The 12479-nt window shown below is 40.4% G+C and overlaps 1 protein-coding gene across 1 annotated transcript in view; it reads left to right on the forward strand.

Moving 5' to 3' along the window:
- ABCC4 (ATP binding cassette subfamily C member 4) overlaps positions 1–12479 on the forward strand; it is a 356587-nt gene that overhangs the window by 105797 nt on the left and 238311 nt on the right. Inside the window, exon 9 of the mRNA XM_040425312.1 lies at positions 3848–3955. Coding sequence (XP_040281246.1) covers positions 3848–3955 — 108 coding nt within the window. The remainder of the gene's footprint in view (positions 1–3847; positions 3956–12479) is intronic.

The following is a 12479-nucleotide window of genomic DNA, read 5'->3' on the forward strand; positions in this document are numbered from 1 at the left end:
GTGCATTCTGTGGGGGTTGATCTCTGGGATCCCTGTTTTCACTCCGTGGATGCGGGCGTCTGGGTGATCAATCCCTGCTACCTTTTCTATATATGGCTCTATTGAAGGCATTGGCAACAGCCTTATTTGCCTTATGATATCTATGCTCATACATACATATAGAGTCTGGCTCTCTACCTATGAGACGGATGACACTATGTGTATGGGTATGGGACCACTTAAGTGATTGCTATTTATATGTGGGACCACCAAAGTGATTGATTGCTATGTGCAGGTATGTCTTCATGTGGGATTTTGTTATAGTGCACAGGCAGTTGTTTATCCATGTGGAGACATATAGGTACATACTAATACGGTCTTGATATTTGCGACACGTTTAGACGCATTGGATAGGTCTTTTATATGCATATGTATGCTTGGAAATCTATATCTATACTGTCTTTTTCTGACATTTATGACCCGTTTTGATCTCAGTTTATCTTCTGTTCGTGTATGTTTATGTACGCTGAGTGGGTACGTTATTATAGGGTACTCCTTATCACATAGGATCACTATTAGTGAACGCAAATCTATGTGTATTCTGTGACTGTTGCATTTGAATCATTTTGGCTTTTAGTACCATAATGTAGCTGTGAAGACTCTGTAAATCTGCATATAGTTATGGTAGCACTATCGCAGAAACCTGCAGAGCAGCTCTGTTGCGTAATATATATATATATTATATAAGGAAAATGATGGCGGCACCGGAAAAACAAGGAGGGTGCTAGGTCCAGGGATGTAGCAGCTTACCCCGTCAGATAGAGATGAAAAACGGACAGCACTCCAAGTAAAAGATAGTGGTGTTTTATTCACCCATGTGGATGGCAACGTTTCAGCTCATACAAGAGCCTTTTTCAAGCAATGCTTGAAAAAGGCTCTTGTATTAGCTGAAACGTTGCCATCCACATGGGTGAATAAAACACCACTATCTTTTACTTGGAGTGCTGTCCGTTTTTATATATATATATATATATATATATATATATATATATATATATATATATATATATATATATATATATATACTGTATAGAATCAGGGCAGCACTCCTTGTAACAAACCGATGGGTGCCAGCGGTGTAAACACCTTACCAAGGTGTGTGATATAAAACAAGAAAAGACACCGCAGCACATCCGTTGGTGAAAAGTAGTGGATCTTTATTCACCCTTGCGACGTTTCAGTCCACTTGCTGGGACTATTATCAAGCAATGCATCATACAGCAGTGTGGGTATTTATGTGAACAAATCAATTAATATACATAAGTGGTAATTAACAACATATATGGAAAAATATACAGTAGAGCATCTCATACATAAATGAGAAAAAACAGTGTCTGGAAAGCCGTATAGCGTATAGTCAATCCAGATATTCATATAAAGTACATCCAATATTGTGATCTATCAAAAACATGATACAATTTACAAGTGATAATCAACATGTGTTATACTCATCACCTGTGAAAGTACGAGTGTAGGCAGGACCGACATGGAATCAGGTGGGCTCAATGGCTGGCGGATACACTATTGCGGTATCACCGCATGGATACGGCGTCCCGGAACTAAAGCTGCGCATGTCCGTGATGTCATTCCAGGGATAATCACGTGATCCCTTGTAAGAGAGTAAAACTGTGTCTGCGCATGTCTGTGAGGTCATCCCTGGAGCAATCACATGATCTCGAACAGAGACATCACATGATCCCATACGGAGGCGTCACCTGACAGGCCGCATAGCAGTCTATTGTAGTAAAACATCTAATGCCAATGCAAGCGTATTCCATCAATATTTATAAACAGTATAGGCTATTAAATCTGGATGTAACACCCCGGGTAAACTATCGGGTGACGTGCTATCTTGCGATGCACTGTCATCCGAAAATTATGAAAAGAAAAGGTGGAAAGCAGCGGCAGCCGTTATCCTCCCATAACTCTCATTGTGTAATAACCCTATCAGGTGAGAAACATCCTATAAAGCCATCCCCGCACAGGGGTTATTTATCCCATCAAATTTTATTTGACCTGTGATTCAAGCTTTATAATATATGTTCTGTGGTGCCCATGCAAGTTATTGTATGTGGGCGAAACCACTTGTGATTTCAAGTCCCGTTTTAATCAACACCGTTTCTCGATACGTAAGAAACGAAAGGATCTGCCTGTCTCGCATCACTTTGCGGACATGGGCCATGCTGAAGGTGACTTAAAATTTATGATCCTTGATCATGTCCCATTACCGCGAACTGGCGGAAACCGCATAAAAATGCTAAAAAAGCGGGAATCCGAATGGATTTTTAAACTACAAACGGTTAAACCCGGGGGTTTGAATGTTGAATATAAACCATGGCTATTCATATGATCTCCGACTGTCTAGTCCTTGTCGACCCATATTGAAAAATTTGTCCTTTTTTTATTAATACATTTGGATAATGTATTTTTTATTTTTATCACTTACAGGACCCATGGATGACAGGGTTCGCTCAACAGGAGGGTGGATACTCTAGAAAATGCACGACTCATCCCGTGAAAGCTGCATATTTATTAGATTGTGTTTTTGTTTTTGTTTCCCTTAAATATACGCCAGCAAGCGTTACTTTATGGCTTTATAGGATGTTTCTCACCTGATAGGGTTATTACACAATGAGAGTTATGGGAGGATAACGGCTGCCGCTGCTTTCCACCTTTTTCTTTTCATAATTTTCGGATGACAGTGCATCGCAAGATAGCACGTCACCCGATAGTTTACCCGGGGTGTTACATCCGGATTTAATAGCCTATACTGTTTATAAATATTGATGGAATACGCTTGCATTGGCATTAGATGTTTTACTACAATAGACTGCTATGCGGCCTGTCAGGTGACGCCTCCGTATGGGATCATGTGATGTCTCTGTTCGAGATCATGTGATTGCTCCAGGGATGACCTCACAGACATGCGCAGACACAGTTTTACTCTCTTACAAGGGATCACGTGATTATCCCTGGAATGACATCACGGACATGCGCAGCTTTAGTTCCGGGACGCCGTATCCATGCGGTGATACCGCAATAGTGTATCCGCCAGCCATTGAGCCCACCTGATTCCATGTCGGTCCTGCCTACACTCGTACTTTCACAGGTGATGAGTATAACACATGTTGATTATCACTTGTAAATTGTATCATGTTTTTGATAGATCACAATATTGGATGTACTTTATATGAATATCTGGATTGACTATACGGCTTTCCAGACACTATGTGTTTTTTCTCATTTATGTATGAGATGCTCTACTGTATATTTTTCCATATATGTTGTTAATTACCACTTATGTATATTATTTGATTTGTTCACATAAATACCCACACTGGTGTATGATGCATTGCTTGATAATAGTCCCAGCAAGTGGACTGAAACGTCGCAAGGGTGAATAAAGATCCAAGCTTGACAAAGGCCTCATTGAGTAGGCCGAAACGTTGCTGGGAATAAAGTTTTGGGGTCGTCACCCTATCACCAAAAGCTGGAAGTGCTGCCTCGTTATTTGATGAGTACGTATCGTGGAGGAGAAGCCGATCTCTGTGAGGAGTTGCACTCAGGGCAAGTGGTCTGACTGTGCTGCTGCGTTATTTGTGATTTTTTTTTTTAAATATATATATATATATATATATATATATATATATATATATATATATATATATATATATTTATATTATATTATATTATATTTTTTTTTTACATAACTGCTGGTTTTTGTTATGAAGTAACTGTATAAACTAATAAGACGTGTACGAATACGAATAAAATATTACCTCTATCTATTTAATTTATTGCATTTCAGAACTTTTTATTACTTGATGAAGTTTCAAAACTGGCAGTAGAAGAGCCAGAAAAAAATGAGGACAATCTCCTGGTGCAAATTCAAGATCTGACTTGTTATTGGGACACGGTAAGAAACTCTAGATTTCTAGTACTAGGTAAAAGGTAGTTAAAAGATAGCTTCTCCCGAAGTACATAACAATGTAGAAACATGTATTTTTATTTTGCTGTGTGCCAGTGGTTTCAGCATCCAACTGCTGTTCATGGCTCTGCAGTAATGTATGAGAATCTACTTGGGAAAATGCAGTGTGCTCTTACACCCCGTGTAGACTCTTTTCTGACACTGTCAGAATGCTGGGAGGGTCCTCCCCCAATGGCCTGTGTTCGAGGTTAGCTTCTACAATTTTAATTATCTTTTATATAACAGAGCAGAAGGATGGCAAGGCTGAACGCTTATGTGAAGATTGTGAACTTTTAAACAAATTCAGGCACAACCGGAGATAAGGATTAAAGCAGCCTTCCCCCAGTTCTTCTGGCTGTAATCTTGGCCGTACTTGCACTCTGTCAGATATGGGGGTCTTTTTTTGTTGTGGTTTTTATTTTTTTCTAGAAATTGAGAAAGAACATGACTTGTTGCCATGACCCATATACGTTTACCAGCGTCCAGATGTACCCCACATACAGTTCCTTTTACACTCTCCCTGTCCACATCCAATGTTTACCATACAATATGCGGGCTGCTTTTCTAGCTATGCCTGTTGCACGCTACAGTCATAGCGATAATGATTATCACTAGAGAAGAATCTAAAATATTTATTAACCATTTACTCTCACTCATTGTTTTACTAAACCTCACCAGTTTTGCACTTCAGGGTAAGCTATGCTCCTGCATATGGCTTCATGGTCCAGGAGCAGTAATTAAATAGTTGTAGGGTAAATCCAGTAGTTGCTTTATTTAAAGTCTTAAATGCAACAAGTTTCTGGGCTCTAGGGCCTTTCTTCAAATAACAGAGAGAACAGGTGATTATTATTTTTTTTCTCAAATTTTTTTTCAATGGTGTTGTACTTCTAGCACAACCACTAAAGGTGAGCTTACTTAATCGTTGTGGAGCTGTTGTACATTATCATGGCATACTAACCCTATGACTGTCTTTCTTCCCTCTTGTTGCTACACACTGTGTGTATTAGAAAGCTATTTTCCCTACAGCACTGCTTAAGTTAATTCCGTTTCTGCTTCTGTTCCCAGCTGCTTGACCAATGAGCTAATTAACACCCCTATATAGCTGCATTGCGGATTTCACTTTGCCTCATCTATTATTTTCTACAAAAATTGCTAGATCTCTCTAGCTTGCTAGTGTCTGTTTAGAGCTATAATCTGTTTGTCTGCCTGTGAATAGACCTATGCCTGTTTCCTTGTCCCTTATCCTCTGCTACCTGACCTGACCTGTGCCTGTTCACCAAACTGATCCTGTGAAGCCTTGCCTGACCTTTTGGATTGTTTCACACATTGACATGAACTCTGCCAACCCTGACCCTGCCTGTTTGCTGAATAAGTGTATTGACTGATTCCTTGGTGCTTTGCATCAATGTCTCTGACCTCAGTGGGTCAGCAACCAAGCACACCGGAACTATTCCAAGATGTAGCAGCTTGGTGGCTTCCCTGCAGCGAATACCAGGTCTCTTTATATGAGTTAAAGGGTAAAAATCAGGGGACCACCAGGATAACTCCCTCAGAACTAGCCCAACGTCAAACTGGTTGGTTGGCACAGAGGGTCTACTTTACCCAAGTTATGGGATCAGTCTCAACAGTGTGACTGCTGGATTTGATGCTCAACATGTCTGTCCACCTGAATGCTTTGACTGTTTCCTCATCTGCACCTTCACCTCTGCCTCAAGTCTTGCTTGCTGGAGGTTCCAGTTTACACCTGTCTCTATCCCCATGCTATGATGGATTTTCCAACCTGTGTCGTGGCTTACTCAACCAGTGCACTATGCATTTTGAACTTCAGCTACATCTGTTTTCAATGTGACCTTTGTGAATTTGCTCCGGTCTTGTGAGGCCCTCACCTGGGCTAATGGGAGAGGCGCGATCCTGTGACCAGTAATCTGAGGGTGATCTTTCTGTTGGGCAATATGCCATACAATTCTGTACATTGTCCTCTGTGGTGGCCTGGAGCAACGTGGGTTTAGTGGCAGCATTCTCATAGGGATTGTCAGCTTGCTTGCTTATTGCTTCAGTGTCTCTGACCCCAGTGGGTCCGCAGCCAACCACACCAGGACTATTCCAAGAGGTAGCAGCCTTGTGGTTCCCCTGCAGTGAATGCCAGATCCCTGTATAAGAGTTGGTGTGAATACCAGGGACTGCCAGGATAACTCCCTCAGGACTAGTCCAAAGTTAGACCGGTTGGTTGGCACAGTAGGTCCACACTCACTACCCATAATTGCCTGAACCTTGGTCCATGTAGGACCTTTATCGGGAACAAAAATGACTACAAATGCTTGTTCCTGATAATTGCTGATCATCCATCAGACTAGCAAATGCTCTTTTGACCCGATCTTTATGCAGCACATAAAAACATTGTCTGTTTGACATGTGTAAACAGGTACTGTCAGCGAACATGATTCTGAGAATGAACATACACAGTAACAATAGGTCTCCATATAGAGAGCTTGATTGCAGCATGTGAGTGCAGCTCACATGGTGGGCAGTGAGCTGGAATGAATGGTTCTTGTGTATCCACCCACATAAATGGGCCCCAAGATCAATCTGAGTGGTCCTTAGGCTATGTGTGTAAACCCAGCTTCATTTGCTGGTTTATTAATCTCTTATGTAATCATATGATTACGTTTTGAGCCAAGATGTTCAAAACAAAGACATTGTTAATCTTTTTAGTAGAGTTTATTCTAATACAGTGTCCCGAGAAGTAGGGGCCTCAGTTCACTGACTGCCATCTCACTTACTTTAAAACTTCTTATAACTTGCACTACTGAGTGGTGGAAAAAATCGTTAGGACATGTCTTTACAGGCATTCCACGCTAACCTCTGTGCTTTTGGAAAGGATTCTCTGTAGATAATTGGCAAGGGACATAACTCACCACTTGATAATGATCAGTAGGGAGTGCAATTATTGTGTCTGAGATAATAAAGCAATTGCCGTGAATTAAAGACTTATTGCATTACACTCCAAAGTCTACAATTTTGATGTATAGGAATAATCTTATCAGCCCTACGTTTGTTTGTTTGTTCTTCTTTTGGATGCCATTCTTTTTTTCTTTTATTCTAAGTGAACAAAATTCATCCAACAAGACAAGTGTACATTTATTTACTGTGCTGTTTAAAATATATTTGCTCCTTTTAAGATGTCCTATGTTAACGCTGAGTCAAGCTGTGATGTAAAAGATTGATATGCCATTATAAGAAGGGTTTATTGGAAGTTAAAGGGTTATCTGTGTTAACAACCCCTAACTATATACCCTGCTATAGCGTATGGCTATTTATATAGTGGTCCCTCGATACGGAGACACCTTTATTAGCCAGAAGGAGGTATATTAGCAGCTCTCCCTTTGGAGGACCCTCCTCCTCAGTGCATTACACGGATGAACCATTGATTAATGCAGACTCGTCTCCCTGCTATGATGGCTGATTACAGGGGACCTGTCACACAGGGAAAGAATATCCAGCGCAGACCACTCCTTTAATTGTTTATAAAAGTGGTGAAACCAGTCAAGTTTATTGGGTAGGTGCCTGTTTCTGATGATTTATTTGGGTGTTGGAGAACTTTGCTTTTTTTATTACAATGATAAATATTTAATTATCAGTTTACTCAGGTTTCCCTTGGCTAAGGCTTCTTTTAGACCTGCGGTACAGAGATCTGGCAGAGAATGCCGGGAATTGGCCAGACATTAACCGCAGTGTGCACTGGTTTCTGTGCAGCGGATTCTCCTACAAATCAATTGAAAAACAAAATGTTTAGCTAGAGGGAAGAAAAAATATAAAAATAAAATAATATGGTTGCATAAGTGTGCACATCCTTAAACTAATACTTTGTTGAAGCACCTTTTTGATTTTTATTACAGCACTCAGTCTTTTTGGGTATGAGTCTATCAGCATGGCACATTTTTGACTTGGCAAAATTTGCCCACTCTTCTTTGCAAAAACACTCCAAATCTGTCAGATTGCGAGGGCATCTCCTGTGCACAGCTCTCTTCAGATCACCCCACAGATTTTCAATCGGATTCAGGTCTGGGGTATGGCAGGGCGGGTCCAAAACTTTAATCTTCTTCTGGTGAAGCCATTCCTTTGTTGAATTGGATGTATGCTTTGGGTCGTCATGCTGAAAGATGAAGTTCCTCTTCATGTTCAGCTTTCTAGCAGAATCCTGAAGGTTTTGTGCCAATATTGACTGGTATTTGGAACTGTTCATAATTCCCTCTAGCTTAACTAAGGCCCCAGTTCCAGCTGAAGAAAAACAGCCCCTTGGCATGATGCGTCCACCACCATGCTTCACTGTGGGTATGGTGTTCTTTTGGTGATGTGCAGTGTTGTTTTTACACCAAACATATCTTTTGGAATTATGGCCAAAAAGTTCAACCTTGGTTGCATCAGACCATAACACCTTTTCCCACATGCTTTTGGGAGACTTCAGATGTGTTTTTGCAAAATGTAGCCTGGCTTGGATGTTTTTCTTTGTAAGAAAAGGCTTTCGTCTTGCCACTCTACCCCATAGCCCAGACATATGAAGAATACGGGAGATTGTTGTCACATGTACCACACAGCCAATACTTGCCAGATATTCCTGCAGCTCCTTTAATGTTGCTGTAGGCCTCTTTGTAGCCTCCCAGACCAGTTTTCTTCTCGTCTTTTCATCAATTTTGGAGGGACGTCCAGTTCTTGGTAATGTCACTGTTGTGCCATATTTTCTCCACTTGATGATGACTGTCTTCACTGTGTTCCATGGTATATCTAATGCCTTGGAAATTCTTTTGTACCCTTCTCCTGACTGATACCTTTTAACAATGAGATCCCTCTGATGCTTTGGAAGCTCTCTGTGGACCATGGCTTTTGCTGTGGGATGCGACTAAGAAAATTTCAGTAAAGACCAACTAGAGCAGCTGAACTTTATTTAGGGTTAATCAGAGGCACTTTAAATGATGGCAGGTGTTTGCTGACTCCTATTTAACATAATTTTGAATGTGATGGCTGTACACACCTACATCCCCAGTTATAAGAGGGTGTGCACACTTATGCAACCACATTATTATTATTTTTTTTTTGTTTTCTTCCCTCCACCTAAAAGATTAAAGTATTCATTTGTTTTTCAATTGAGTGGTACAGTTTATAGGCCACATTAAAGGTGGAATTTTTTATTTATTTTTTACATCACAGAAACCTGACATTTTAACAGGGGTGTGTAAGACTTTTTATATCCACTGTATTTATACATACACTTATTTTTATTTATTGTTTTTAGAAACCATTCAGAGTAACATGCTTGCAATAAAAGTGTGGATGGGGGCAAACACATTTTTTTCACAGCATCTGTAGCTCTTTTCAGATGTGCCTATTGTAGCAGAAAAACCATAACTAGTTTTCCCATATGTCAATTGCATTCGAGTTGCTTTTGAAAACTTACTGAAGTCCTTCGTCTAGCATTTTGTTTTTATTTTGTTGCTGCCATCTACTGGTAGTTTTTATGTTGGCTTGCTCAAAGAGGACCTATGAATTCATCTTATGTGTCTGTTTTAGAAGATAATTGAATTTCGCATTATATAACATTTCTTGAGCATCTTTTCTTATAACGCTGTGTTTTGCTGTTCCGCTATTATTCCTCCTAGAAATTTGTGAATATATTTTAGAACTGGGTGGTACCAGTAAGGCAAGGTTCACATCTGCAGCAAGTTTCCAGGAAAAATGTAGGACAGAATACCATAGCATGCTGGGCTGTTTTTGTCTGGCAGAATAACTGACACCATAACAAAAGCCTGACAGACCTCATTTTTATCAGTGGGGTTGATTGGGTGCTGTTCTTCTGCATATGGCGGATCTGGCACTTTAGGCTACTCTTACACTTGCGCTTTTCATTTTCCGCTATCGAGATCCGTCATAGGATCTCAATAGCAGGGGAAAACTCTTCCGTTTTGGTCCCCATTCATTAGCAATGGGGACAAAACTGAATGAAACGGAATGCGCCGAAATGCATTCCGTTCAGTTTGGTTGCGCTCCCATCGCAGGCAGAATAAGCGTTTTTATGTCCGCAATGTGGTGCGGAGTAAAATGGATCCGTCCTGACACACAGTGTAAGTCAATGGGGACGGATCCGTTTTCTCTGACACAATAGAAAACGGATCCGTCCCCTATTGACTTTGAATGGAGTTCATGACGGATCCGTCTTGGCTATGTTAAAATAATACAACCGGCGGTTGTATTATCAGAACGGAAGCGTTTTTACTGATCCATGACGGAACTAGCAAAAAATGCTTTTGTGAAAGTAGCCTTAGTTTAGTTATTTATTTTTTATTTTTATTTTTTTGTATTGAGCAGCATGCAGATATTAAGTGAGGATACCCAGACACTTTGTAGACCTAAACGTAAAATGAAAATTGGTTGTAAAGGTGCACATAGTAATTTTACCTGTCTCCATGAAATGCAGTGCAATCTGCAGGCAGCATTTTATAGATCAGGAGGAGCTGAGCAGATTGATAGTCAGGTCCATAAATATTGGGACATCGACACAATTGCAACATTTTTGGCTCTATACACCACCACAATGGATTTGAAATAAAAAGGAACAAGATGTGTTTTAACTGCAGACTGTCAGTTTTAATTTGAGGGTATTTACATCCAAATCAGGTGAGCGGTGTAGGACTTACAACACTTTGCATATGTGCCTCCCACTTGTTAAGGGACCAAAAGTAATGGGACATAATAATAATCATAAATCAAACTTTCACTTTTTAGTACTTGGTTGCAAATCCTTTACAGTCAATTACAGCCTGAAGTCTGGAACGCATAGACATCACCAGACGCTGGGTTTCATCCCTGGTGATGCTCTCCCTGGCCTCTACTGCAACTGTCTTCAGTTCCTGCTTGTTCTTGGGGCATTTTCCCTTCAGTTTTGTCTTCAGCAAGTGAAATGCATGCTCAATCGGATTCAGGTCAGGTGATTGACTTGGCCATTGCATAACATTCCACTTCTTTCCCTTAAAAAAACTCTTTGGTTGCTTTTGCAGTATGCTTTGGGTCATTGTCCATCTGCACTGTGAAGCGCTGTCCAATGAGTTCTGAAGCATTTGGCTGAATATGAGCAGATAATATTGCCTGAAACACTTCAGAATTCATGCTGCTGCTTTTGTCAGCAGTCACATCATCAATAAATACAGGAGAACCAGTTCCATTGGCAGCCATACATGCCCACGTCATGACACTACCACCACCATGCTTCACTGATGAGGTGGTATGCTTAGGATTATGAGCAGTTCCTTTTCTTCTCCATACTCTTCTCTTCCCATCACTCTGGTTCAAGTTGATCTTGGTCTCATCTGTCCATAGGATGTTGTTCCAGAACTGTGAAGGCTTTTTTAGATGTCGTTTGGCAAACTCTAATCTGGCCTTCCTGTTTTTGAGGCTCACCAATGGTTTACATCTTGTGGTGAACCATCTGTATTCACTCTGGTGAAGTCTTCTCTTGATTGTTGACTTTGACACACATACATCTACTTCCTGGAGAGTGTTCTTGATCTGGCCAACTGTTGTGAAGGGTGTTTTCTTCACCAGGGAAAGAATTCTTCGGTCATACACCACAGTTGTTTTCCATGGTCTTCCCGGTCTTTTGGTGTTGCTGAGCTCACCGATGCGTTCCTTCTTTTTAAGAATGTTCCAAATAGCTGTTTTGGCCACGCCTAATGTTTTTGCTATATCTCTGATGGGTTTGTTTAGTTTTTTCAGCCTAATGATGGCTTGCTTCACTGATAGTGACAGCTCTTTGAATCTCATCTTGAGAGTTGACAGTAACAAATTCCAAATGCAAATAGCACACTTGAAATGAACTCTGGAGCTTTTATCTGCACATTGTAATTGGGATAATGAGGGAATAACACACACCTGGCCATGGAACAGCTGAGAAGCCAATTGTCCCATTACTTTTGGTCACTTAAAAAGTGGGAGTCACATATGCAAACTGTTGTAATTCCTACACCGTTCACCCGATTTGGATGTAAATACCCTCAAATTAAAGCTGACAGTCTGTAAATAAAGCACATCTTGTTCGTTTCATTTCAAATCCATTATGGTGGTGTTTAGAGCCAAAAATGTTAGAATTGTGTCGATGTCCCAATATTTATGGACCTGACTGTATATAGTTGTGTGGGAAAAGATTCTGTAAAACCTTATGCAATTTATACATTAAAATTTCTGCTGTTTTATGAGCTCAGTTGTACACGGGGGAAGATGTTATCTGTGATAGCATTCCCTGTGTAAGTGTGAATACAGATAAACTGACAAGCAAAAGGGTAATAATGTTTTTGCTCACAAGATGCTAAAAGGATACTCTTAACATCTAATGGGCAAATTGGGCCCCATGGATACACTTTGCACAATGTGAACATAGCCGTATATTTAAGAGGTTTTTAACTTGCTTCCATGAAATTTCCATTGT

This window comes from Bufo bufo, chromosome 3 (genome assembly GCF_905171765.1).
Source record: "Bufo bufo chromosome 3, aBufBuf1.1, whole genome shotgun sequence".
NCBI classification, from domain to species: domain Eukaryota; kingdom Metazoa; phylum Chordata; class Amphibia; order Anura; family Bufonidae; genus Bufo; species Bufo bufo.